Source organism: Toxorhynchites rutilus, chromosome 2, assembly GCF_029784135.1.
Source record: "Toxorhynchites rutilus septentrionalis strain SRP chromosome 2, ASM2978413v1, whole genome shotgun sequence".
Taxonomy (NCBI): Eukaryota; Metazoa; Arthropoda; class Insecta; order Diptera; family Culicidae; genus Toxorhynchites; species Toxorhynchites rutilus.
In genome coordinates, this window is record NC_073745.1 from 265595299 (window position 1) to 265623053 (window position 27755).

At 39.7% G+C, this 27755-nt stretch overlaps 1 protein-coding gene across 2 annotated transcripts in view; it reads left to right on the forward strand.

Moving 5' to 3' along the window:
* Positions 1 to 27755, forward strand: part of LOC129764189 (diacylglycerol kinase 1) — a 357758-nt gene that overhangs the window by 312032 nt on the left and 17971 nt on the right. Inside the window, exons 15-19 of one of the 2 annotated variants that reach the window (XM_055763040.1) lie at positions 6621 to 7118; positions 7188 to 7826; positions 17363 to 17518; positions 17578 to 17794; positions 17873 to 18054. In XM_055763040.1, the coding sequence (XP_055619015.1) occupies positions 6621 to 7118; positions 7188 to 7826; positions 17363 to 17518; positions 17578 to 17794; positions 17873 to 18054 (1692 nt within the window). The remainder of the gene's footprint in view (positions 1 to 6620; positions 7119 to 7187; positions 7827 to 17362; positions 17519 to 17577; positions 17795 to 17872; positions 18055 to 27755) is intronic. The other variant, XM_055763042.1, reaches the window with a different exon arrangement.

Consider the following 27755-nt stretch of genomic DNA (forward strand, 5'->3'; position numbering starts at 1 on the left):
ACCCATACAATTTTCCGAGTAGAGCAGTGCGAGGCAAAGGTACTGTTGTCGTCCAATAACTCTTGAAATAAAAGCAAATCAAATTCAGTTTGCTGACCAAATTGTAACTTTATATATTACCTATATGGGGTCAAAGGTGCGCACCGTACGGGGCAAAAGTGCGCACTTATTGAATTGTACCTCTCAGGTAACAAGTAACAAAAATAAATGCTTTATCATTACCAGCGGGAAAAGCATCATTACTAGAGTGTATAGGCAACATCCAGTGGGGAGGAGGGGGGTGTTGTGTGATGTTTTATGGGTGGAGATGGGTATTTGTTATGGTCGAACATAGCACGTGTAAATTTTTGGGAGGTTGGAGACTGACAGTGAAAGATACCTGAAAATGTCCAATATTTGAAACAGAATTCTTTTTATTAACAAACTAGCTGACCCGACGAACCTCGTCCCAACCACAATTCATATTCTGATGTAAATCATTTCGAACACCACAGAAGTTCTCACAGAAAATATTTTTATGTACGTAATCTATACTCGCGGTGTTTGATAATTATATGTAATTTCTTTTTTTGACATATAAACCTGATGTAGACTAAGACGCATCAATCCTGATACTGACTGTTTAAATCCGTTGCTCCGTTCATGAGTTTAATCGTGAGGAACGGACGCCAAATAATTTTTATTTTTATAGATCAAGTTTATAAATACATAGTTACCTTCACTTAATTTATTTGAAATTCATTGTTGAAAAAAAAAACAATATTTATTTGAAGTTCATTGTGAAAACATTAACATAAACGAAACTTAACCGTTATTGGATTGAATGCATGGTGAAAACAAAAACAATTTTTATTTGAAATTCATTTTGAATTGTTTTGAAGCAATTGTTTATTTTTCTTCCTCATCTTGGATTTCGGTTTTGAGGATTCCGACGCTTTGCCTTGGAGCGCTGTTGCTTCGTTGCGCTGTTTTGGGGTTCGAAGAGACAGACGATGGTTTCTCATGAAGCTAGAAGCCCAATCCTTTCCTGTCAGTTTTGCGTGTTGATTGAGTTCGTGCTGGAGGTTGTTGGTTTCCGCAAAATCAAACGCCAGGCGCCGTAAATCTTTGAGAGTCTTGCCATAGAAAGCTTTGTCCAGTGCTCTGCACTGCCGTAATCTCGCAAAGTGACGCAAGCGCCAGAGGGAGAAATTTTCAGTACGAGACTTTTCGCAAAATTACATGTATAATTAGCATGCGCGTACATTACGAAAATCTGGTCTGTACAAATTGTGTACAATTGATGGAAAAACATTGCCAGTTTTTTTTTTATTGCAGTTTTATTCAAGCTATTTTACCAACGCCAGTTTGTTGTGGAAACAGCAAATTTTAATCGCTGTTTCCACAACCGATTGGCGTTCATCCATCAAAGTATGGGAAAATCTGTTTCCAAATATTTTCTACAACATGCCACCGTTGAGCGAAGCATGAGGTAGCATCAGGAAGAAGAGTTCTACACATTTTCCGTCTTTGTAGCATGTGTCGAGCGGGCTAATGTAGTTGAGAACCCGATTGTAACAACTATGGACAGCACCTTCTTTTCCAATCCTAAATGCAATTGAAAACATCCGTGTTGATTAAGATAATGCCGTCTGAAATTATCCGATGTAAAACAAATACAGTTTACGCGAGGATGTTCTGAGCTTTGTTATAAGAAGCGTTTCTATGGAGGTTTTACCCTTCGATCAACCTTTTACCCTTTTACCCTTCGATCAACTCTCAGCTGCAATTCATCCGAAAAAGACATTGAGCAAGCGACGTAAGTGAACATCGTCAAGATGCTTTGTCCCTTGATTGATGTTGTTATTTGAAATTTGTTGTCCCTTCTCGTTCATTCTATGCCATCAGAACGGATTAAAAATCACATCGCATCAGTTTCAAATTACGTCACATTATAAGGGAAATGGCGCTTGCGCCACATCACAGTGGAAATGGTGCTTACGCCATTCCGTTTTCAAACTTTTACGGGATCATTTTTCCACATTTCTATAAAACTTCGCAGTCGTTTAAAAGGATTTGGTATTCTTTATCGATCTATAACATAAAAAGTAAAATGTTAATTTTGGCGCTTGCGTCACTTTGCGATATCACGGCAGTGCAGTGGTCCGCCAGATCCTCAGACTGCTCACACGTAAATACTGGTCTGAACCGCCCTAAGCGCTCGCTGGCACATCCCAGCAGAAGTAGAAATGTCAATAAAAGATGATTCAAATCATAAATCACTTTCTGATATGAGCCTCTTCCTCAGAGCTGATTCAGAAATACCGAAGTATGCCGCAATCCGACGCTTCAAGACACCCTCCCGAAGCCTCCGTCGGCATTTCTGGAGTGCATTTCTTCAAATCAGTTTTCTTCTTGTCGATCCAATTAAAAATTTGGTTAAAAACATTTTATAAATTTTTTGAGAGCATTATTCTGGTGCGAACTTTTGCCCCACTAGCAATTTTTGAACTAATCGAATTTTTAAAAAAAGCTCTTAAACTTTTTCACAAAAACGAATACGCACTATCATCTACTATAGAATGAAGGTTTCCTTGACGGTATAGTTTCGAACATTCCAGTTATTTTAAGTAAGAGAATCGTAATCCCCAACATCGCAAAACTCATTTTACCATAACTTTTTTGCCACTTTCAAGAAATGTATCATGCTTATATGTGTGAGCTGCAGGTGTAATAATGTATCAAACGAATGCATTATTGTCGAATTTTTATGCTCGTTTGCTTCAAAAAGGCCAATGCGCACTTTTGTCCCGTGCGCACCTTTTGCCCCGCACTACTCTTTATCAGATATGCATCTTTCTTGTGATACTGAATATGTGAGATATAGTTGATAATATCTTTTTACTCCGTTCAAGGACTATGTTGAAATATTAAAAAAAATCAGCATCACAATGCACTTGAACTTGAACGCATATCTAATATACTCGACTAAATTACAATTCATTTCAAGTATTTTTATGCAACTGGAAAGGACTGGTTAATAAACGGAACCAATAAATATATACAATCTGTATCTGTATACAGCCATTCCATGCCAAACCGATATAAAGGTTCTCAGATTTTCGTCAAAAGTGGTAATTTTGTTCTTTATCGCAAAACATTAAAGGGTGTGTCACATCAAATTGCATCACGGAAAAAACGCTGTAGAAATTCAATTTTTAGGAATTATATCTTCAGCTTTCGCTTATAATCAGATAAGAGTGTATAGATCACGTTGACCATGCTTCACTGTCAATTTTTCATAAATTTGGAAAAATGTCGTCGAACGAAAAAGAGCGTCGTGAATTAATCCGGCGCACTCATTTCGAGAATCCGGAGTTGTCACATCGGGACATCGGTAAGATGCTGGGTCTCGTCCAATCCACGGTCAGCAGAGTACTAAAACGATACTTCGAGAACCTAACCATCGACCGGAAGGTAAAGAACGGCAAAAATGGATGCTCCGTCAGTGAAAAAGATCACAAGCGCGTAGTTCAGCAGTTTAGAAGTGATCCGAGAAGTTCGGTCCGGGATGTCGCCAATAAGCTGAATTTGTCAAGTTCATTCGTCCAGCGGATCAAGCAGCGGGAGGGCCTGCGTACATACAAGATTCAGAAGGCTCCTAACCGCGACGAAAGGCAAAACATGGTGGGGAAGACTCGAGCCCGGAAGCTGTACACCGAAATGCTGACGAAGCCGCATTGCCTGGTAATGGACGACGAAGGAGTACCTACAGAAGCGCTTACTACCACTATTGAAGCAGCACGAGGGCCCGACCATCTTCTGGCCGGATCTCGCTTCGTGCCACTATTCAAAGGACGTGTTGGAGTGGTACGAATCCAACGGGGTCACCTTCGTGCCAAAGGAAATGAACCCGCCCAACGCGCCGGAGCTTCGTCCAATAGAGAAATATTGGGCGATTATGAAGCAGGCCCTACGGAAGAACCCAAAAGTTTTCAAATCGGAGGCGGACTTCAAGAGAAAATGGATAAAAAATCTTCAGCTTTCAAGAAAAAAATAAAAATATAGCGCCCTTGGTCCCGAGACTATTAAAACTATAAAAAAAAACAAATACAATCAATAATTATGAAAACAAAATCCAATTTTTTGCCAATTTTTTTATTTTTTAAAGAATCTTTAATTTGATATATCAATCATCGAAATCGGTGTAGTTCAAAAGTGATAAATTTTAGGAAAATGATATTTTTGGGAAAAAAAGGGGAAAAACAAGATTTTTCAGACCACCCTAAAATGCAAATGGTTACCCTAATGAAGAAATAAAAAAATATGGATCTAACGGTTTGCGATAAAAACAAAATTACCACTTTTCACGGAAATCGGAGAACCACTATATCGGTTTGGCATGGAATGGCTGTACACTTTGTCCAACTTCTATAAGACCACCATGATTATATTTCATTGCAACCCAAACAGTTAGAATTTCAACAGGATTCATTCATAAATTGTTGAATGCTTAGAATAAAATATATTTAACGTCACTTTCGTTCAAAAGAGTTGTTTGTTTATTTATTTTGCTTAAATATGATAATATCAGCTGTCCAGTTTATATAAGACCACTTCAAAATTCATAAGTATTATCAATGAAAAAATCAAAACTATCGACTGATTCCCTTGTCAATAATTGGCAACCTTGTCATTTCGGCTCATTACCTGGAAAATTCGTGTTGGACTACTATTTACCAATTTCTGATGAACGGAATTCTCGATATATTTCCATGTTTCCGAAATTGCGACCTTGAGCTCGTCAATCGAGGTGTGTCGTTTTCCCTTAGTGTAGATTCTGCGTACAAGGATCCCCCTCAGAGTTTCAACAGGATTCGAGTTAAGTTTTTGGTCCATAATCCATTGCTTAGTTCCCTTGCTGGTATGAATAGAAGCGTTATGGTCGTTATGGTATATTGCAAAAAGTATTCTTTTGTAAACTTTCTTTGTCACGACATACCATGTACCACTGTCGGTTCATGTGAGCTTTGGCAAAACTCAGACGTCTTCCGATGTGAGATGGTGTTAAGATGAGGAGCTTTAACCTTTCAAGCCCTCTTTATGTGAGATTTTTTACCAAAACTTGACGATTTGTCTCCCGAGTAAAATATTGCTTTATTTACATAAGCGATTTTGAAGTATTCGAAGCTGTTCTAACTATTTCCCGCTTATCCTGGTCAGAGAGTTTCTATTTACGTGCAGTTTTCTTCTTTTTACCATATCCTTGAGGATTCGTCAAATAGTTGTGAACCACTTGATGAGATCGTCAAATCCGTCGAGCAATTTCTCTAAATCCAGTATATTCTTGGTGAAATGCATCGATTTGTCCTTTTTTTCTATCCGTGAGCAATTTTCCCTTCGGCATTTTCGTAACTGGAATTCTAGAAATTTGCATTTGAAAAATACAAAAAAATTGTTTACATTCAACGCTTGCGCACACACATATGAAAATCATTCAGTGTATGATAGTAACCAAAACAAATACACTAGAATATAAATTGAAGCGTTGTTTGTTTACAATAACCTGGTCTTATAGAAGTTGGACAGAGTGTATATATAAATCGAGAGTCAAATTTCGTGGTATGAGTGCGTTTTTTTCCGCATCGGTATTAGTTTTGCTGTCACTCCAATTTGTTCAAACTGTACAAATAGGCTTTAACAGTGCAATTCGTGCGATTCGAAATCATTGCAAATCGGTACGGGAAATTGCATCCTAGTTACTTCAAAGTTTTTTTTTTATTTTTACACGGATTCACACTAAAGATTATTTTATGCAAACGCTGCCCGTGACTGAGCCTAAGATGGTCAAACCGAAAGGTTCAATTTTCAATCCAACCCATTATTGACCAAGATGTAAAAAATATTTTTTTATTGAAATCCATTGGTGTAATTTTGGTTATTGGCGTTACAGAAACCCCAGACTTCTAGATTTTTTTTTTCCGTTCTGCTGACATCAATATGTGTGTTCTTTTATCGAAGTAATACTTTGGAAAGGTCCACATATTTTTGCACATTTTATCAATGTCCGTTTAATGATAAGTTAGGTTAGGTTATGTACTTTTCGCACATAGTTGCATCATTGGGTTTTCAACCCAATAAAGTTAAGCAAAACTAGGCGACAGAAATTAATGTCCGGGCATGAAAAAGGAAGAATATTTAGACAAAACGTCGATTCCAAAACTGTTTAGCAGCATATCTTTTCGGTAATTTTCATTTTTTATTAAATACACCACATTCGGATTGTCGATGAATAACAATATGCGACATCATCTAAGGAATCACTAAAGGATCATTTATTTCGGACTCAACCAATCGTTATCACGTCATATTGAGAAAATCATTTATCACTACCACCAAACATATAAAGAAATTAATTTAAAAATAATCCAATATGTACTGAGAATATGAAAATTATAACAACCAAAATCTATTGATCAATGGCCTCTTCTGCTAAGTGTAGTCATCGATTTATTATCACAAATGGAAGCTCTCGAATACGAGATTCTTTTTTATTCAATTTTTAAATGTAAAAAATGCAGAGAATAAGAGTTGCATATGAAAAAACTGGTACTCAGAAAATATGATTTCTTCATTTTCAGAACGTACCTTCAACAATCCACTTCCAAATCACACCAACGCCGAACATCTGCCCGCTTCTAGTGTTTGTGAATCCAAAAAGTGGCGGTCGCCAGGGAGATAGAATCCTGCGCAAATTTCAATATCTGCTGAATCCCCGACAGGTATACGACCTGTCAAAGGGCGGTCCAATCGAAGGCTTGACGATGTTCAAGGACGTGACCGATTTCAAGGTGATATGTTGCGGAGGAGACGGCACCGTTGGGTGGGTTCTAGAGGCAATGGACTCGATCGAGATGCAGTGTCAACCCTCGATTGGTGTCATTCCTCTGGGCACTGGGAATGACTTGGCACGGTGTCTCCGATGGGGCGGTGGCTACGAAGGCGAAAGCATACCGAAAATTTTGGACAAAATTCAGCGATCCTCGGTGGTGATGTTGGACCGCTGGAGCATAGAGGTTAAAAATCATCCAGCGAAATGCGACGAACCACCGGTGATACCGATTCATAAGGTACTACAGGTCGTAGACTAATTATTGCAATAACTTGAGCTACTATAAACATGATTGTATTTTGTTCCATCCCAACAGGTAACCTTATCGGAGAACATGCAAAAAGTGATAGAGCTGTCACACCAAATCATTGTGGAAAAATCTGTGATTCAAACGTACGATGAAGTTAAGAATAGTACAAAAACTTCGGAGATATCGATAGAGAACACAAAACGGATCGTTCTCAGTGACAATGACGGCAGTGTGGTACAACAGCAGTCGACTACAACGACGGTGAAATCTTCATCAACAAAAGAAATTACTCAGCAGCAAACGGCTACAAAGACTAAGAGCAACGGAGACATTGAGAATGATACACCGCATCCTGAAACGGTTCTCAATGGCTCAAGTGAATGCCACAAGGAACTTATCAGTAGCAGCAATAATGGGGATGATCAACCGTCTTCACCTGTTACAACAGAGGTATCTGCACTCGGAGGTCACACAAACCATGATGATGAAGCGGTCAAAAGTGAGGATAGCGCAGGTGATGGCAACCATGAGATAGCACAACAAATAAATACCAACGGAACATTGGAGGAAGATGCGAAACAATCGCACCCGCTAGAGACGAATGCCAGAGAAAAAGTAGTGGATCTACCCAAACTCAAGACACAACCCGCGTCCGAATTTACTGTGCCATATAACATCGTGAACAATTACTTCTCTGTTGGAGTGGTGAGTAAACATTGAAACATGTAATGTTGTTGCTTCGTATTTTGTTTCAAATTCTCGATTTTTTCGAATGTTTTTCCCCATTATGTATATTTATTCAGGCTCTTTTGGCGATGGCTTGACGGAGCCGAGAATTCAATATTTTAACATTTGAGCTTACAAAATATGTTAATAGAACATATCCGATTACTCGCGATTGACTCGTAAGTGTTACAATGAATTTGTAGGTTATTCTTTGCGTAGTCGATGCGGGATTCTTTGTATTGGGATGCAGCTGACCATTAATCAGTAACATTCTCCTAGTCAATACTCCACATCTAGCTTGTGCGTTTCTCACGACTCGAGGGATCCAGGGTAGAATGGTTGTCGGTCGGGAAGCATGGAGTTGGATACACAATCTCGTTGATTGCTTGCTGCAAGCCTAATGCAATACAGAAGCGCCTTTAGGTTGTAGTCATTGGAAACAACGATTTTATCAATTTTTTTTAAATAAAAAATTTCATGAGTCTTTATTATAAAAACAACATTTTGTACCGCAGGTTGTACCGCTCATGACAACTCTACACGAGCTGATGTTTGTGCCGGCTAGTGACCATTCTATCCTGGATTCCTCGAGTCAAGAAGACGCACCACGCTAGATATGGGGTACAGACTAGGGGGACGTTGCTGATTAATGGTCAGCTGCATCCCAATAGGAAGTATCCCGTGTCGGACACACGTACAGAGCATTGGAGACAGCAACATCACAATTACGGAAACACTTGTAATACTAACCTCGAGCCAACCGCGAGTAATCGGTTACATATTACTAACATAGTTGTAAGGCAAACAATGTCGAAATATTGAACTCCCGGCTCCGTTAGACTGACGCCATATGAGCCTTAATAAAAATATATATTTTGGATAAAAAAAACATTTTTCGTTGCATTTCCATCATATTTAGCTGGATTCAATTCATAAAACTTCAATGAAACATTTTATCTCGATGACACGCAAAATAAAAATAGAAAACCAGTATAAAAGCCCAAACGCGAGATATTATTTAATTATAAAATTACACAACAAAAGCAAAAAAAAAATAAAAGCATCAATATTTGTGGCCCCTGAAACATCAATGACCTGTTGAAGACGTTTGGGAATACTATCGATCAAGTTCTGGAGGTGCTGAGGGTCGATTTCGTTCCACGTTAGTGACATCATCTTTCACCACTTTGTTGTCGAGACCCCACAGGCTCTCAATCGGGTTGAGATCAAGACTTTGTAGTGGCCATTCAAGGGATTTTATTTTATGTGAACGGAAATAGGCTTTGTCTTTTTAGCAGTATGCTTCGGGTCGTTGTCCTGCTGGAGAAAGAAGCTGTTTCGTGAGCCAGTCTTCGAAGCGAATGTCAATGTAGACATCTGCTGTCATGATACCGTGAATTCGCACCAGATTTCCAACACCAACCCAGGAAAAGCATTTCAAATCATAACGTTTCCTCTTCCGTGCTTGACTGTAGTCTGCAAATGATGTTCCTGCAATCCTTCATCATCCTTCCGCCACACTCTTTCGCGCCGCTTCTTGTTGAATGTTTTTTTTTTTGTAAATCTGCTCTTCAGTCCATGCTCAGCTAGTCTTCGGCGTTCTGGCCAATACCGCCAACGCGAGGTTTTCCTGAATTACTTTGACTGATACTTTTGAAGATTTCTTCACTTCCCGGATGATTCTTTGATCCGTCCGGCTATCGGTCTTCCGCTCTTCTGTCAACAAGCAAACCGTAAGCTTTGTGCAAGTGCACAATTTCACGGACTGCTGTCCGCCCTATTCCGAACTTCTCTGCAATCTTCCGCTGTGAAATTTGCTGCAAATGATCCTGAACAACAAGATTTCGGATTCGCATGCTGATTTTCTTTCCATCCATTTTTATTTTGTTGGAAACTCTTTATGAAGACAACAACAATCGACTTTTGTATGCCAACGTAAACAGCTCTTTGTTACATCGCGTCAACTGAACCACTTGTTGTCAACTTGAAACCACCACAAGGTTGTAAATAATATCGCACAGTCCTAGCTGTCATAACATATGGACACGAGGGGTCACTCAAAGGTTTTGAATGATTTTAATATTATTTTTAGGGGGTTGGCTTTTATTCTTGTCATCGCATATTTGCACACTTTAAAGAGGTCATGTAAGGAATTAGACGAAGGCTAACAAAAATCAAAAAAACTTGTTAATTACTTCAAAAAGTATTCTATTGCTCGATTCCGGGGAATGAGAAAGCGAACTCGCTAGCTAAGGTGGAACCATCAGAAGGTACACTCTTTGAAGGCAAATTGCATTCAATGATTTTTTCCACATTCCACGTTAGCACACTCGTAAGTTGGCAGCGCATGTGAAGTGGAGATGGGTTCGGTCTTTGTTTACACACGATTGTCCCTAAGGTTTCTATGATTGCATGGTTCAAGAGATTGAATGTATAGTAGGATGCCAATGAAAATGATCGAATTTCAAAAAGTTACCCTATAAAAAATGTTCACCACCTCGAAAAAACACCCTATGCAAAATATCAGCTCAATCGAACTTAAGGGAGAGTGGCGCAAAACGGCCAAAGTTTAAGTTTTTTGAAAATCGAAAAATCACCCAAGGGGGAGTAAAGCAAATCGGGGTTTTCGAAAAAAAAAATTTGATGCCAAATGTTTTAAAATTGCATGAAACGTCGAGATCTATTGTCATATTGACTTTCGTTCCGAACCACTTGTCCAAACGGAGTAGAATTCTCTAACAATTTACGAATACAAGATAACAAAAAAAGGAACACATGTGTTTATTACAACAATTACAATAATCAATAGGCAGAATCTATGCCCTAATGATATTTAAGTTGGTTAAAATTCTCTTAAAGTTACGTTTCATAGCTTCCCTACATAAATTGAAATCAAAGCCCTCTGCAACTCTGTTGAACATTCTGAGCAGACCGGATATACTACCGTAGGTCGCGTAATTTGTTCATCGGTGTTTATTACAACAATTACAATAATCAATAGGCAGAATCTATGCCCTAATGATATTTAAGTTGGTTAAAATTCTCTTAAAGTTACGTTTCATAGCTTCCCTACATAAATTGAAATCAAAGCCCTCTGCAACTCTGTTGAACATTCTGAGCAGACCGGATATACTACCGTAGGTCGCGTAATTTGTTCATCGGACCGGTATACGCAGAAAATGTCGGTTCCGCAGACTTCTTGGAGGCACCTGTAGTTGGAATGAACTGAGCATTGCCGGACACTCTGTTTTCGACGTCAGAACATCAGACACTAGCACAGCACGGGCGACATTGCGGCGAACAGCTAAGGTGTCTAAATTGATTAGAAGGCATCTACTATCATAGCTGGGTAGCCGAAAAGGATCCCTCCACGGCAAGCGTAGAAGAGAAAAGCACACAAACCTACGTTGTACAGCTTCAATTCTGTCGACACCATTTTGGTAGTAAGGACTCCAAACTTGACAAACTTGGCAAACAAACAAACTTGGCCGTACTCAAGAGTCGAATGTACTAGCGAGCAGTACAAAGACTTCAAGCAATATATGTCATTGGAATCTTTACCGATTCAAAACAAAAGCCCAGACTTCTGGAAGCTTTGCCAACAATATATGAAATGTGCTGCTGGAACGATAGTTTGCTGTCTAGAAGTACCCCTAGATCTTTGATACAGTTGGTTCTCTCGATGGAAGTATCCAAGAGTTTATAATCGAACAAGATCGATTCCTTTTTCTTGAATAGGTGATAATGGCACATTTACTTGGGTTCACCTTCATGCAATCAGCAATACACCATTCGGCAAAACTATCCAACTGTTGCTGAAGTAGGCAGGCATCGGCAGTCGAGTTGATTATAAAATAAATTTTCACATCGTCGGCGAATGACAAGCGCGGAAGGTTCAGTTTAAAATTGACGTCATTGAAGTACAAGAGGAAAATCAACGGCCCCAGGTGGCTGCCTGCCATGCATCGAATTGGCGTGAGAAATGATCACCAATTTTTACTGCTAGCTGGCAACCGATTAGATATGACCAACTGATTATTCTGCCGTCAAACCCCAAATTCTCCATTTTAGAAATCGCAATTTCGTGATTAATGCTGTCAAACGCTGCTGTCAGGTCGAAATTACAGTAGATCTCCTAGGCATAAATCCGTGTTGATCTTCTACAGTGTAATGCTGACAGAAACTGAAGATCGACTCCAAGACAACGAGCTCAAGCAGTTTGGCGACCGAGCTTAAGGCGGAAATTCCACGGTAGTTATCGACTTGAGTCTTGGTACCGTTTTTATGTACAGGAATCAAAAACGCCGACTTCCAGGAAGTTTTCCGCTAATCAACGATAAGCGGAAAATGCGACAAAAAGGAATCATCAGATTAGCGGCGCATTTCTTCAATAGAATATACGGAATTCCATCAGGACCAACGGAGCAAGACGCCTTGAGTTTGTTCATAGCAGATTGTACTATTGGCTCGTCAACCTCGATATGGGAGCAAGACTGGCCGAGAAAAGGTACGTTTCCAGTAGCAGATTCAATTTGCTCGGGTGTTATCGACTCATCCGAAAACACGCTTCCAAATTTATCAGCAAGTAGGTCACATATCGTTTGTGTGTCAGAACTCCAGCGCCCATTGTACTCCATTGTAGAAGGTACACCGGACTCATTCCTTTGCTCGTTTACGAACTTCCAAAAGACTTAGGATTTGATTTCAGTTTCAGCTGCATGTTAGTTATGTAACTACGATAACACAACAGAGTCATTCGCTTGTATGCATTGTTTAGTCGCACATAATAATTCCTAAGTGGCACGGTTCGGTGCTTGACAAATCTACGTAATGCCGCTCTCTTTACTGTTTTCATTTGACTTAGTTCCCTAGTCTGCCATGGAGTATGCGAATGCTCAGAAGTAGTTCGATCCGGTACATGCCTGTCAATAGCATAGTTCACGATAATGGAGAACATTTGAACTGCAGTATCTACATCGTCACAATCTAAAACATCTTCGCAGTCGATAGTAGACAGGACGTTAGAAATGGCGTTATAGTCAGCTTTTTTGAACTGCAGTGTACTGCAGTTGCGGTTTTACGGAATTGATTTGAAGCACAGTTTTCCAAAACAAGGTGCAGAGTGGGATGGTGAGGAACGGTTGTAACTAGCGGAGCAGCTGCTGCTGAAATGACAGGAGCTGAGTCAGCACTGCTAACGAAGCAGAGGTCCAGAATTCTTCCATTGTTGTTCTCGACATGGTTGATCTGTTGAAGCAGGCTGGTGCTGTACGAATCTAATAGTAACATAGTTAAGGTGTTATGCTGTAAATTTCAATGCCGAAGTCGCGTAATCAGGGTACGGCGGTTATCCGGAAGGCGAAACTAGACAGTTGGACTGGTTTTCTGGAATCTATCGACAAGAACCAGTCCACTGCGGATCTTTGGCCTAGAGTTAACGTGCTGAGTGGAAAGAGGAAACCACACAACCCCATTCTTATTCTTTAAATGGACGGTATAGTCCTGAGTGATCCGGTAAATACCTCGAACACTACCTCGGAGAATATTTGGCGGGACTTTCCTCAATCTCTGAATATGACCACGAGTTCATCCGTCGACCAGGAGCGAATACCACTTCGGTCGGTAACTTCATGATCCCGGTGAGCCGTCCCAATAATCCTCTTAGCCGGAACTTCACCATTGAGGAACTTTCCGTCGCCCTACGATCTGCGCCAGGTGAGTCAACCGGCCTTAACGGTATCGGCTATAAGATGCTGAAACAACTGTCCCTGCTTGGACAGTCCGTTCTTCCCAGCATGTTCAACGACCTGTGGAGTACAAACGAATTTCCCGAGGGTTGGAGACAGTTCCAGAGTTTTCCACGAGACAGGAGTAGTCTGCGGGGGAGCCATCGTATTCGTATACGCGGGTGACATTCTTCTGATGGCAGTGGGTGACACCCACAGGATCCCACGCATCAGGATATAGGCAGCTACCAACGCCATCGGTCGATGGGCGACCGACAGAGGATTCAATCTTTAAGCACAGAAGAGCGGCCCTATGGTGATATGCGGCCACAGACATCAAAGTCCCACCTCCAGGATCCAACTATACAAAGAACACATTCCTCACCGAAAAAACATTAAAGATCCTCGGAGTGTTGGTCGACCACAAACTTAGCTTCCTCCACTATTTGGAGGAAGTTAAGAATAGCTGGGCCAACCGGTTGATCCGGAGCAACAGCAGGATTATCAGGTTATCATCAGGACGTGTTTGACCAGAGATAAGCTCCCAAAAACTTTGGCACCGATTTATAACAAGGAACTACGAACTGTTTCCGGCCTCCTGCCATCAACACCAGCTGTCTCCATCTGCGCTGAAATTGGGGAATCCCCTTTCGACCTAATCATCGACTCGGCCATCGTAACTAGGACTGCCAGTTTATTGTTGAAAACCAGCGGAAGGGGGGAAACCCACCTGACCGCCCTTAGCAACACGATACTGCAGCGGGTGGCGCATTCCAACGGTATCAGGAACAACTTCCGAGCCGGGGTAAGTTCGGCTGGTCTTCCAGAGCACATCAAGGCCATCATAGCAGAAAAATACCGTCTCCACTAAATCAGGTATACAGACGGCTTAAAAGGACCATCAGGAGTTGGATTGGGGGTAAGCGATGGTTATAACAGATTACTTTCAGCAAAAATTTCGCAGACATCTGTCAGATCTTCCCGGCAGAGGTGGCTGGCATTTTCGAGGGTACCACAATCCCATCTTCAAAGCCGCGGCTGGTCGTCTCCGATTCTGCGAGTGCCATGATGCCATCAGCGCGACTAGGTCCAGACACGCACGGTTATAAGCCGTCAGGAAGTACCTGTTGCCCGACACTGTGCTCATGTGGGTTCCCGGACACAGCGGCATTGCAGGGAACGAAGCGGTCGACCGATTTGCCGGAATCGGTCACATCGAACCTATTTTCACTCTTAAGATGCCGCTTGATGACAATTACCCACCAGCTCTTTCCGAACTTTTTGGTCTGAGCTATGGTTTGCAGAGAGGGGGCAGTTCCTCAGAAAGGTTAAGGGCTTCATTGCAGGGTTCGAGAACGTAAAAATGATGCGAGAACAACGAATCCTGTCCATACTGAGAACCGGCCACTGCTCGGTCTCGCATGGTTATAACGGAAGACCTTTCCGTCTAATCTGCGACCACTGCCAAATCCACAACTCCGTCAAACATTTCCGGTGTGGTTGCCCGAAATATGACGGGAGTGTACGCGACATCTCAAGTGACGATTCAGCGAGGGTAGCAGCGCTTTTGTGCTATTTAAAGGATGCCGCACTGTTCTCCAGGATCTAACGTGTGAACAAAGGATCAAGGGGAATAAGAAAACTTCGACATCTACAACGGCAAAGTTTCCTCTCCACTGGCCTGGAACCATGGTCCGAGGGAATCCTTGCCATCTGGTCCAGCAAGTAGCCAGATAGTGGAGAAACAAGAGTATTTTTTGTTTAATTATTTAAAACTAGCTTACTCGGCGAACTTCGTCCTACCCACAATTGATATTTTGATTTGAATAATTTCGAACACTCAAGTTCCCACAAAAATTTTTTTTTGTGTACGTGATCTACACTGGCGGTATATAATGTCTTTTTTGGTATATAAAGCAGACTAAGACGCATCAATACTGATACTGACTGTTTAAATCCGTTGCTCGGTTCTTGAGTTGAACCGTTAGGAACGGACACCAAATCATTTTTATTTATATAGAAATGTTTTAATATGTTCTTATTGTTATTATTCGAGTTCAAATTGTTGTTCGTTAAGTTTTATGTAATGTATTTTATGTAATTTGTTGAACTTTGCGGCAAAGTCTACTACCGTCGCTATAGAGGCTGAAAGCCTCTCAAAAAAGAATAATAATAAAAAAAGAATTTTATGCGATGGATGGGCGTTGCAATTTGGGAGGTCAGGTCAGGACCACCTAATTGTATTAGTGTAGAGCGATGACTTTTGATTCAACTAGAAGGTTTTTTTTTAATGTTGCATAAAGTTTACATCTATATGAAATTTATCTCATTCAAAGCTAGAGGAAAAAAGTATTAATTTAGTCAACATTGTAAACCCGAAAAACCGACATAATGGGGATTGAGATTAATGTGCGCTGTTTCAGTCTTATAGTTTAACAACTGTCGGATGGTGTAAGCGGCGACCTTCTAGGTAAACCCAGTAAAGGTGTACGGATATAGAATTCAGTAACAATAGAATAAAGTGATCTCCATCAAAGATGTATAAATTCCCACAGGCCAAAAGTTCATCCATTGTTTCTGAAAGTTCGCATTCCTCCCAGCGGCCCAGCTTTTCATCGGCACTATATCAAAAAAGAGTAGATATTATTAGCAGCTATTCCGCCAGGAGGACATTTTATAGCATCAGCAATTTTGGGGTTCGTAATTCTTCCGGGTGCGTTTCATTTGGATCGGAATACGAACGCATAGAAACATAATCTAGAAATGGGGGACTAAATTTTTAATGTTGAACAGTACATACCCTTTAACCTATGCACTTTCTCTACGCTACAACCTAGTAGTTGCCAGCGCGAGTTCAATCGGGTGAAATCCTTTCTCACATCGATAACAAATAAGCTTCGAGTTTGTGCTCCAGTGGCACGTACATAATGCCCATTCCAAGTCCACCCCCTCATCCCTTCTGTGGGAGGATGAATAGAGTCCTGTGTAATATTTGCTACTTTTCGGAACGAAACTGCAGTCGATAACATTCCTGAGCCACTAGCAGCCAGATTATGCATGTGTAAAAATAACTAGAATAAGCTGCTCAACATTACATAGTTTACTTCCACTATCAAAAGAAAGAGATGCTCCCCCTCAGCAGTCACCATAACAAACATTCCTCCTAAACTTGATTTAAGTTCTCTTTTCTTGGAAGTAAATGCGGAAAAACTATGCATTGAAGAGAGAACAGGTTCTTTCATTTCAATCATTCAGTACGTATTACACTATCTAAAAGCGTATTGTTTCTTCCTCACTTCGAGCGAAAATAAGCAAAAACAATTGGGGAAAACTCTGTCATGACCGGCAAGATAACGTAAAAGTAATTCAAAGTTCGTTTTCCTCCCCATTTTTTATCCTTGCACACCGCCTAAATGGGATACAACGATCACGAATTAAAATTGGATAAAATTTTCCGCCGTTTGTTCTTTCCGTCTGGCAATTTATTTATTTGCTTATTTTTGTGGAGAGGCACTTCTGCTTTTAAGCGCGTATTATCCCAACTTGACATTGTGGCACAGCACAAAACGGTAAAGGCGAGATAACAAGTTTTTACGAGTTTATAATGAAAATATTGGTAAACATCTTGCAGCTATGTTCGAACAGAAAAGTTTCCAATTGGTTCTCGTGAAAAGTGGCTGACAAGGCACTGTTTTCTTTCAACTGACAACTTCTTTCAACAATGTTGTTCCAAAATCTTTCACAAACTGTTATTGAGCTAAATCTTAATTCGTGAATTCGTTATTTCAGGACGCCGCGATATGCGTGAAATTCCACTTGGAGCGTGAGAAAAATCCACACAAATTCAACAGCCGCATGAAAAACAAATTATGGTATTTCGAGTATGCCACTTCGGAAACATTTGCCGCATCATGCAAAAATCTGCACGAGAATCTCGAAATTGTGGTAGGTAACCGGTTTCGTCCCATTGTTATTTCATCGCTCATTTTCTCTACTTTTTCCAGTGCGATGGCGTCTCACTGGAATTAGCGAATGGTCCCCAGCTGCAGGGTATCGCACTGCTCAACATACCGTACACCCATGGGGGATCGAATCTGTGGGGCGAGCATCTGTCCCAGAAACGGATGCGGAAAGGTCCGTTTCGGAAGAAACTGAAAAACTCTGACAAAGAGCTCTCGGCAAATAGCTTCAACTCGGTGGATCTTTCAATCGCCATTCAAGGTATAGCTCATTTTGCGAGATGATTGAGTGTTTTTTTTAGTGTTAGTAATGTTTTCTTTTTTCAATTCTGTCACAAAGATATTGGTGATCACCGGATAGAAGTCATAGGACTAGAAAACTGTCTCCACATGGGTCAAGTTCGGACGGGACTAAGGGCTTCCGGACGGCGCTTGGCGCAGTGCAGTGAGGTAGTTATAACCACAAAGAAGACTTTCCCCATGCAAATCGATGGCGAGCCGTGGATGCAAGGACCGTGCACGGTAAGCTGTATTACTACAAAAAATGTAGGGGGATGTATCCAAGCACGACCGCTTAAGAAGTACGACTACGCATTCATTTTATTTAAGTTGCTTGTTTATCATTTCGGATATTATTCATTAATTCAAAGAAATTTAATAAATCACTCTTCATTAGATTAGTTTCGGTGACCCTGAAATGGGTAAATCATTAATTACCCTTCGGCTTTGTAGAAGCAGTTCTAGAAGAAACTTGTCTTTTCGAGAACAATACACGAACCAGTCATATGTCCCAATTTGATTCTATAGTCAATGCACACATCGCACTGAGCATTTATCGCGCTCCCGGTGATCTTTTTCGCATTTGACACACACACACACGGCCACATGTGATTAAATATTTGTTCCACCATTACCCACCGTTATCCCACATTCTTTAACCACTTCTCTATATTTTTGGCAACCCATAAAAACAACAAAAATTGCAATATTTGCAAGTATCAAGTGCTTCATGTTGTTCAGTGTTGCTTAGTGGTATTGCACCTATAGCCATCTTCCGGTCATCGTTATTCAACCAGCACCAAACAAGCGTTCCACAGAGAACGCACGCACGTGGAGGCGATCTGGCGTAGTGGTAACATTCATGTCTCTCACGCTAAAGGTCACGGGTTCAATTCTCACTCCCGACAGTCTTCCAAAAATGGAAGGTAAAAGTGACGAACCAGCCAAAAGTGTTGAAAATCACTATAATACAGAAAAAAAAGAACGCACGCACACATATGCATCGATAAAAATGAACATTGCGAGAATTACCGTTTCTCTGCGCTATACATACGTACAGAATACGATCAAATTGAAAGTTTCGCGCAACGAAAATAAGCGTCATACACAAAACCAAAAACTAGTGGCTTGAAGCGACTTAATATACACACACCTATAATCACATTGCACTCTTCTCAAAGTAAACCCTTTTTTTTATAGCGAATTCGTTTTTGTTTAGTACCAACCTAGGTTCACACGAGTTCCAACCTAACTGCTATCAAAACGTTTTTTTATTCACTCAGTTCCGCGCTAGTTCCAGCCCGAGAACTGTTGGGTTCGCACAGAGATGTTTTGCGGGTTCGCACTTGGGTTCACCAATACACTTATACTTAACTGTCAAGTTCCGAGTATTGTTTTGGAAAATTAGGAAATTACGAAACATATTAAATGGAAACTGTAATTGATAATTATTTTATATTATTTTACAAATTAACTCTCAACATTAACGTGTACTGTTGATTGCTCACTGTCTAGAGTGAAATTGCAATAGTTATTGAATATCAAAGTAGTTTTTCAGAATCTATTGGCAAAATTGCATCTTCAACTCTCCTAAAAATATGTAACTGCGTGTTCCGGTGCTCAATGGCTCGCACAAAGCTCCCTTCAAAAATTCCTTAGGGTCGGCATACGCTCGTTTATTTGCTATAGGGAAAAACCTCGCGGTTGGCTACGTTGCCGCACTACCCACTTCTTAAACCTACACTCACCTGCAAGCTGGGTTGTGACGACTCGTTGTTCAGGTTGCAGGAGGGATGGTTTTCCTAGCTTTATTCGTCGTCTTTCGGGAATTCACGAACTCCCGTACCTTTTGACGTAGGATTACGTCTTTCGGGAACATATTGGGGTACAAATTGAAAATCGAGAATCGAGCGCTTCGTGAAAATTGTCCAATTTCAAACGCTTATTGCTCAGTCATTTCATGATCCATAACAATTTTTTATATTGAAGAAAATAATATATGTCATAAAACTAACTATCGAATAATTGAAAAATCTCAACCCCTATCCTAACGGAAATACCCACTTCTGATTGGTCGGAATAGACGACACATGCGGCGGGTCCCTAACAGAGACATCAAAACCAAGCTGCCTGGGTAAATCGGCCTTGCAAATACATGAAAGTAGGAGGAACTTTTGTTCCTACCGAAATGTGTTCCCTAACAGAGACATTAAAACCAAATCATTATCAAAGAGTTTAACGATGTAATTCTTCAAACATATCCAAAATCAACAGATAGCCTAACGGAATCCTACGTCAACTATGCGGTCGTGTCTCGGACACAACCCTCCTGGGACTTTTCTATTTTTAGTTTCCGCGAGCACTCGCGGTTAACGCACGATCGCACTTTTTCTTCGTTTCTCGAAATCTCCTTCAAATTCTTTACACGAGACTTTCCCCTATCCTCTGCGCGAAAAATAGGCTTTCACGCGTGAAAACTCTCTTTTTCTTCAAAAATCGACCGTCCCGTGTGAAGGTTTCTTTACAAATCCTGCTTATACTTATTCAATCGTGGTCCTTAACCTCTCGACCCAGTCATTACCCTTAGGACCCCTAACTCCAGGTTAGGGATCCTAAGGATCTGTCTTGACCATGCCAATGACATCTGGTGACGGGTGTTGGCATCTCCGCTTAAGGGCCGTGTACCAAGTCGTGGTGGTGCGAGTGAGGCGTAAAGCGGTGAAAATTCACGCAACCTCGCGCCTAGTTTTATCCCAACGCTTTTTTTTAAATTCGCGAACTACATCGCGCTGATTTCGTGTGTCTCACACGTTCACCTCAAAATACGATCAAAATACGCGGCACTTTGATGCGAATTTTAAACCGGAAACAATGCCCGAATGTTCCGTTCTCAATTCCGGGTCCCTTGTTTGAGGTGTTTTATACAAGTGAGATCTCTTATTATCATGGGGAAGAATTGAAGCTGATAACTCCAGGGAAAAAGGAACTATCCGACATTCAACTCGGTTGACAGCACTGTGTCCTGAAGCATTTGTACACCCAAAATTAATTTTTAGCACATGTTTTATCATTCCAAAAATTCCTAAAATGCCATGACTCTCAAATACTGGATACTGGAAATACTGGACTGGATCTCCCAGATCGAGATAGATATAGATTCACCTTGAGCTCTCCTTTTTACTCTTAGAAAAAATTTTCCAACTTCATTTTGTAATGAGGTGTAATATTATCACGCATTTATGCAACAGCGCCAGTGACTATGTGGATAGCGTGGTCGTGTAAAATAGCATTGCGTTCCAGTCGACCTTGGTTCTATCCCCGTTGACATCGTTTGAACATATTTTTTTGGGTGCAATCCCAAAACAGATGAAAAAAGAAATAAGAAAGACGTGTCTGCTCCCATACATACAAACATGTTGATGCTTTCGAAACAGAATATTTTATTTGCTCATTTGACTATTCTGCCGTTCTACGCATAGTTGTCCCATGTTACTTTTTGACAATTTTCACTTTTCTTCATAAAACGATGCTCTCATGCCTAATCTTCCGGAAAAACACAAGAAAAGTTATAGTTTGTTCCCAGCATTTAAAAAAACGACATCAAGCTCAATTGTCCCATGTTGGTATTCTATTCATAACTGTCCCACCATGTATTTTTTTGTAGATCCATATCAGCTATACTCAACCAGTGGCCCGCGGGCCGCATGCGGCCCACCGGGCTCTTTTGGTTGGCCCATCTGATCCGTTACCATTAAGTAATATTAGTAGATCAAATATTTATTAAATATATTTAATCCGGGCTAATCTTGTTGATGTTAGTGAATAAATATGAAATTATGAATATGAAATTATTACCTACTAACTGACCCGGCAAACTTCGTCGCACCCACAATTGCTTTTCTGATTTATATAATTTCGAACACTCATGTTCCCCGAAAATTATTTCTCTGTGCTCGATCTATATTCGCAGCACATAATTTCTTTTTTAACATATGCATTTGATGCAGACTGAGACACTTCTATCCTGATACTGACTGTTCAAATCCGTTGCTCCGTTCTTGAGTTAAATCGCGAGGAACGGACACCAAATCATTTTTATTTATATAGATTATTTGACATACAACTATGATTATCATTGCTATTGCTATTGCTTGCCTACAAAAAAAACAAAATTTTTGGAAAAGTGACGATTTATTTCTCAACATAGTCTCCTTTTAGCTCGATACACTTGAAAAAAATTACACGGGGCCAAATCTGGAGAATACGGAGAATACGAGCAGCAGTTCGTAGTGCAATTCGACCAATTTGGCCGTGGTGACGGCGGAATTTCCACGGTCAAAACAAAACTACGAGTCCAATTCGGCTGAAATTTGGACAGCGAATGTACTACACGATAAGTATTCTCTCTCGCGATACTGACACCATCGGGCAAAGAGCTATGTACTTATCGGACCACCCTCGTATATGCTGGTTACTTAATGACCCAAAAGCTTGTTACAATAGAACTATTCAAATCACCAAAATCTATAAATATGAGTCCTTCGAAGTCGAGATTTGTTGATGCATGTCGTTGGCTATCATGTCGTTGGCTATCAGTGAATGTTCTCTATATATTGTGCTCGCCCTAAACAATCTCAATTTCAATTTTGATACTGTGTTGAAAAATTTTTTCACTGCAGAATGGATCTTCAGAATATGCAAGAAACAAGCATAGTGTAGAGCAAAATTAAAGCAGAAAAGAAATTCGAATTTCCTGTTGCCGTTCTACGTCTTCTGATATGCTTCATTCTGCGTTGAAGATGTAATTTTGCTAAGAGATACTGAAAAACTACCTGGAAATTCAAGAAGATCAGTATTTCAGTTTCAGTTCTCCAGACAGCGAGCAATCAACAGTACATTTCGTTTTCTAACGGCGAACATGGTGGTTTGTATATCTCCAATATACGGCTGAAATTTGAACAAACTTGTTCTGCCGACGGCCGAATGGAAATATTATCAGGATAAGTACCCATTGCGTGCATGCTGATATTCATTGTGTGTTTGATTGAATAATTAGCACGGCTCTACGGCTCGCTATCGCTCAGGATAGTCACCGTAGTTGCTTGTGTTGTGCATTGTTCTGTTTTATTTTGTATCTGCTTTTGCCATTGCTGCCGCGCGGGGCACTCACGAAATGAGCGTGTGCAAGGCGTGCGACGGAAAAGTAATGATCAGTGATGATCCTGTTGTTTGTGTAGGTAAGTGCGGTGTTCGACTTCATCGGCGCTGTACTTCGCTTACAAAAGCAACAGCAAAACTGATTACAGAGAATCCGAACATTCAGTTTATTTGTGACGAATGTTTGTCGGACCAAAAAAGTGGCGTGCGAGGTGATGCTTTAGACGTTGGTGGTTTGCAAAGGGAGATGGAAAAGATCTCACTTTCGCTCTCTGATGTCCGAGAAAGCTTCACCGAGCGAATAAACATCGCGTTTGAGAATGAGCGAGATAAGCTTATCAGATCTTTCGACGAGCTTTTCAAAGAAAAGTTGGCATGCTTCCAAAACAGTGTTGCCAAAAAGTTGGAAAATATGAAAAGCTTTTTCTCTGAAAAAGTAAATGTTGACAAAAACTTAGCTGTTATGAACAGAAAGCGACAGGTTAGTCCAAGCTCAATTAGTGCTAATTTGGACACTCCGAGCAAGAAAATAATGTTAACGAATAAAAATAATGATTTAAAAGAAAAAATGCTTCGAATTATTAATAGTAAAATTGAAACTTTCGCGAATGTCGTGGCTCGTAAGGCTTTTAGTACTTTTATTCCAAAGCCAATAAAACCGAAATTGAAAATTATTGGGATGAGTGATCGATATTCCTCTGATGTTTTCATTGACAACTTGAAGAGTCAAAATGAAAACATTTCGATTAATGATGTCAAGGTTGTTGCTGAATATCAAAATCCACGCTTGAAATATAACAAATACAACATGATAATAGAAGTTGACCATGATACTTACAGAAACCTGATGACTGCTAGTAAAGTAAGCATTGGGTGGGATAAATGTACCGTGGTTGAGGCCTTTAATGTGTTGCGCTGTTTCAAATGTGGAGAATTCGGGCATAAGAGTACAGATTGCGACAAAGAACAAATATGTTCAAGATGTAATGAAAAACATAAAACATCTGAGTGCTCATCAAATGAATTGAAATGCATAAATTGTATCAAGTTTAATAAGGAACGGAAGCTGAATTGGGTCATAAATCATCCAGCTTATAGCACACAGTGTCCTGTCTATCGGAGACTGTTGGACAAGAAAAAAGTAACTTTTTCCAAACCAAATAGCAATTTAGAAAAAATATATGTGAGAAGAAGTTAGCAATAATTTATCTGAATATTGCTGGGCTTCCTACAAACTACGCAGAAATGCGATATCTTGTAGAAAACATGCGTCCTCAGATGGTTTTTCTTTCTGAAACTCACATAATTGATGAAGAATCATATTATCAGTACAAAATTCCGGGCTATAAAGTTGCTTTTTGCTTGTCGCACTCCAAACACACTGGAGGTGTTGCAATTTATGCAAAAGAATCAGTCAAATTCAACATTCTATTAAACGAAACTGTTGAAAATAACTGGTTCTTGACAATTTCAGTTGAAAGAGGCATGCAGATGGGGAATTATGGAATTATATATCATTCCCCCAGCTCTAGAGACCAGCGTTTTCTAGATATTTTGGAAAACTGGTGGGAAAGCATTGTTGATTGCAGTAAGTTAAATATAATTGCTGGTGATTTTAACATTGACTGGCTTAATGTCCGAAGTTCGAATCAATTGAAACAATTATCACATTACTTTACCTTAAAACAATCTGTTAACGAAGCTACGAGAATATCTAAATATAGTAGAACTCTAATAGATCACGTGTATTCAAATTTTGCTACTGTCCACTCTTTTACAGAGGCCAAATTAAAAATAACTGATCATGAGACAATTTTTGTTTACATTGAGAATGGACAGGATGACCGTGATGAAAATAGAATAAAAATTAAAAACTGGAATAGATATTCCAAAGAAGCCATGTCTCAGCTTGTTTCGACAAGCCTGGATTTTGAAGCAATGGCGGGACATCTGAATGATAAAGCAGTTGTTCTGACCGATATTCTGAGAGAGTGTACCAATAAATTAGTGGTTGAAAAATATATTGAATTAAACAATTCGAACAGCTGGTACTCTTTTGATCTGCTGCGTCTCAAACGCAAAAGAGATAAAAAGTACAGAAAGTTTATAAGGACTAATTTAGAAAATGATTGGAATAGGTATACCTTCGCGCGGAATATATATTCACAGGTCTTGAAAAGGACTAGAAGTGAATATATACAGAGGAAAATCGATGAACATCAAAATAAAGGCAAAGAACTATGGAAGTTATTGAAAAAGTTATTAAATTCTAAAAATAGTGTACCGCGATCCATAGTTTTCGAAGGGTCAGAAGAGCAGTCAGACCAAACTATTGCCGATAAATTCAACAGTTATTTCGTCAATAGTGTTCTGCTGATCAACCAAAGTATTGGCTTGGTCAGTGAACCTGACGAAATAATACAGCCGATTAATATCAGTTGTAGACTAGATTGTTTTTCACCCATCACTTTTGCTGAGTTAAGAGATATTTGTTTTTCATTGCAAAAATCGGCTGGTATCGATAATGTCAACGCAAAAGTGATACAAGATTGCTTTCATGTCATTGGACACGATCTACTGGACCTAATAAATGAATCTCTACGAACTGGACACGTGCCAACGGTTTGGAAGGAATTCCTTGTGATTCCGATCCCCAAAGTTAATGGGACGGATAAAGCCGAAGAGTACCGCCCTATTAACATGTTGCACATATTAAAAAAAATGTTAGAACTTGTTGTGAAAGTCCAGCTGATGCATTTTTTAAATAACAACAATTTGCTAATACCGGAACAGTCGCGATATCGAGAGGGACACTCTTGTGAAACCGCGCTGAATCTGGTATTGGCAAAATGGAAAGAGAATATCGAGGCGAAAGAGACTATATTTGCGGTATTTCTGGATCTTAAACGCGCTTTTGAAACAATTTCTAGGCCCTTATTGTTACAAACATTAGAGCGCAATGGAATAGTAGGAATGTCGTACAAATGGTTCGAGAGCTATTTGTGCGACAGGACTCAATAGACTCGTTTTAATGATTCTTTTTCCGATCCCATCGGCAACTCACTCGGGGTGCCACAGGGAAGTGTCTTAGGGCCCATTTTGTTTATTTTATATATAAATGATCTGCGACGGGTTTTACGATATTGTGACATTAATTTGTTCGCGGATGATACTGTTCTGTTCATCGCAGCTAAGAATATAAAAGAAACCGAGGAACACATAAACGAAGATTTGCATTCTCTGGCTCAGTGGCTTAAATTCAAACAATTGAAATTGAATGTTGGCAAAACAAAATACATGCTAATTTCTTCAGCAAACTCCAGTATTGACGTAAATTTTGAAATAGATGGTGAGACATTAGAACGCGTGAATGAAATCAAATACCTAGGAGTTATCAATTTAACATTCAAGTCTCACATTAATAATGTCATCAAGAAGATTGCCAAGAAGTACGGCGTTTTGTGTCGTTTGAAAAAAGAACTGACGGTGAACAGTAAAATTAAATTGTATAAATCATTGATCTCACCGCACATAGACTTTTGCTCGTCGATCCTATTCCTTGCAAACAATACACAATTAACGAGATTGCAGCGTTTACAAAATAAAATTATTCGTTTGATTTTAAGATGTAGTAGATATACTTCCTCTAATTTGATGTTGGACGCGCTACAGTGGCTATCTGTGAAGCAAAGAATTTACTATTTGACAATGGTGTTCATCTTTAAAATTTTAAACGGTATGCTGCCTCGATATTTGTGTGATCGAATTGAAAGAGGAAGTGATGTTCATAGATACAATACTAGAAACGCGGATGATGCAAGAACACCTAACTTTATATTCAGTAGGTCGCAGAACTCGTTGCTACACTGAGAGGAAAATTTAGTAAATATGACGAATTTTTTGGTACATGTTACCAATTCTCTAGTCATTTTCTACCCTACTAATCATTGGTACATGTTACAAAAAAAGAATGGTAGGCACATATGTCAAACAAACTACAAATTGTTGGTCCAACATTGGTGCAATAACAGTGAAAATTTTGCTTCATATTTGTGAGAGGTAATCATCAGGGATAATGACAATATTTTTTAATAATTATTTTTAATTTAAAAAATTGTATTTGATTGCGTTTAATTCTACATACTTAGAATACATTATACTAATAACTTATTCTATAAACAACATTAATAATTCTCGTTGGAATCATTCTATAAACTGCGTACAAGAGGCAAATTTTAATCGCAGCCTCAACCACCTCAATTTCATGAGCATTTCCAAAGCAAGTTCCCGTTCCTCTTCCTGCTGCATCGCTCTGATTTGCATTAGCTGATTAGTAGCTGAATAGCAGAGTGACGGTAGAATTAGCACGTTTCATCCGTATTTTGTTCTCTCGTGTCCCTATGAGAAAAGAAATACATATGTTAATGATATTAAATATGCAATAAATTATGTATGTTCACCTTAATTTTTTTACGGTCGATGATGTGTTGAAGAAAGATTCCAATCTTAACGACAAACTCGCCGTTACCTTCAATCCCATAGCTTGGATGGTTTTTGGTAAACAAGTATTACGAGTCTGGGATCATGCCAGCTGTAAAGACAAGGAAAAAGGTCAATAGTGTTGTAATGTATAGAATATAACTGATGTTTATCCTTGGCGGGAATATGAAAATAGTTTCCCGACCGAGGTGACTGATGTAATGATGTGAAAAAAACGAATACTTATCTCCGATTTGTTTATGATGAATGATTGTACTGCATATAATTTTAAGGGCAACTAAAAAAGA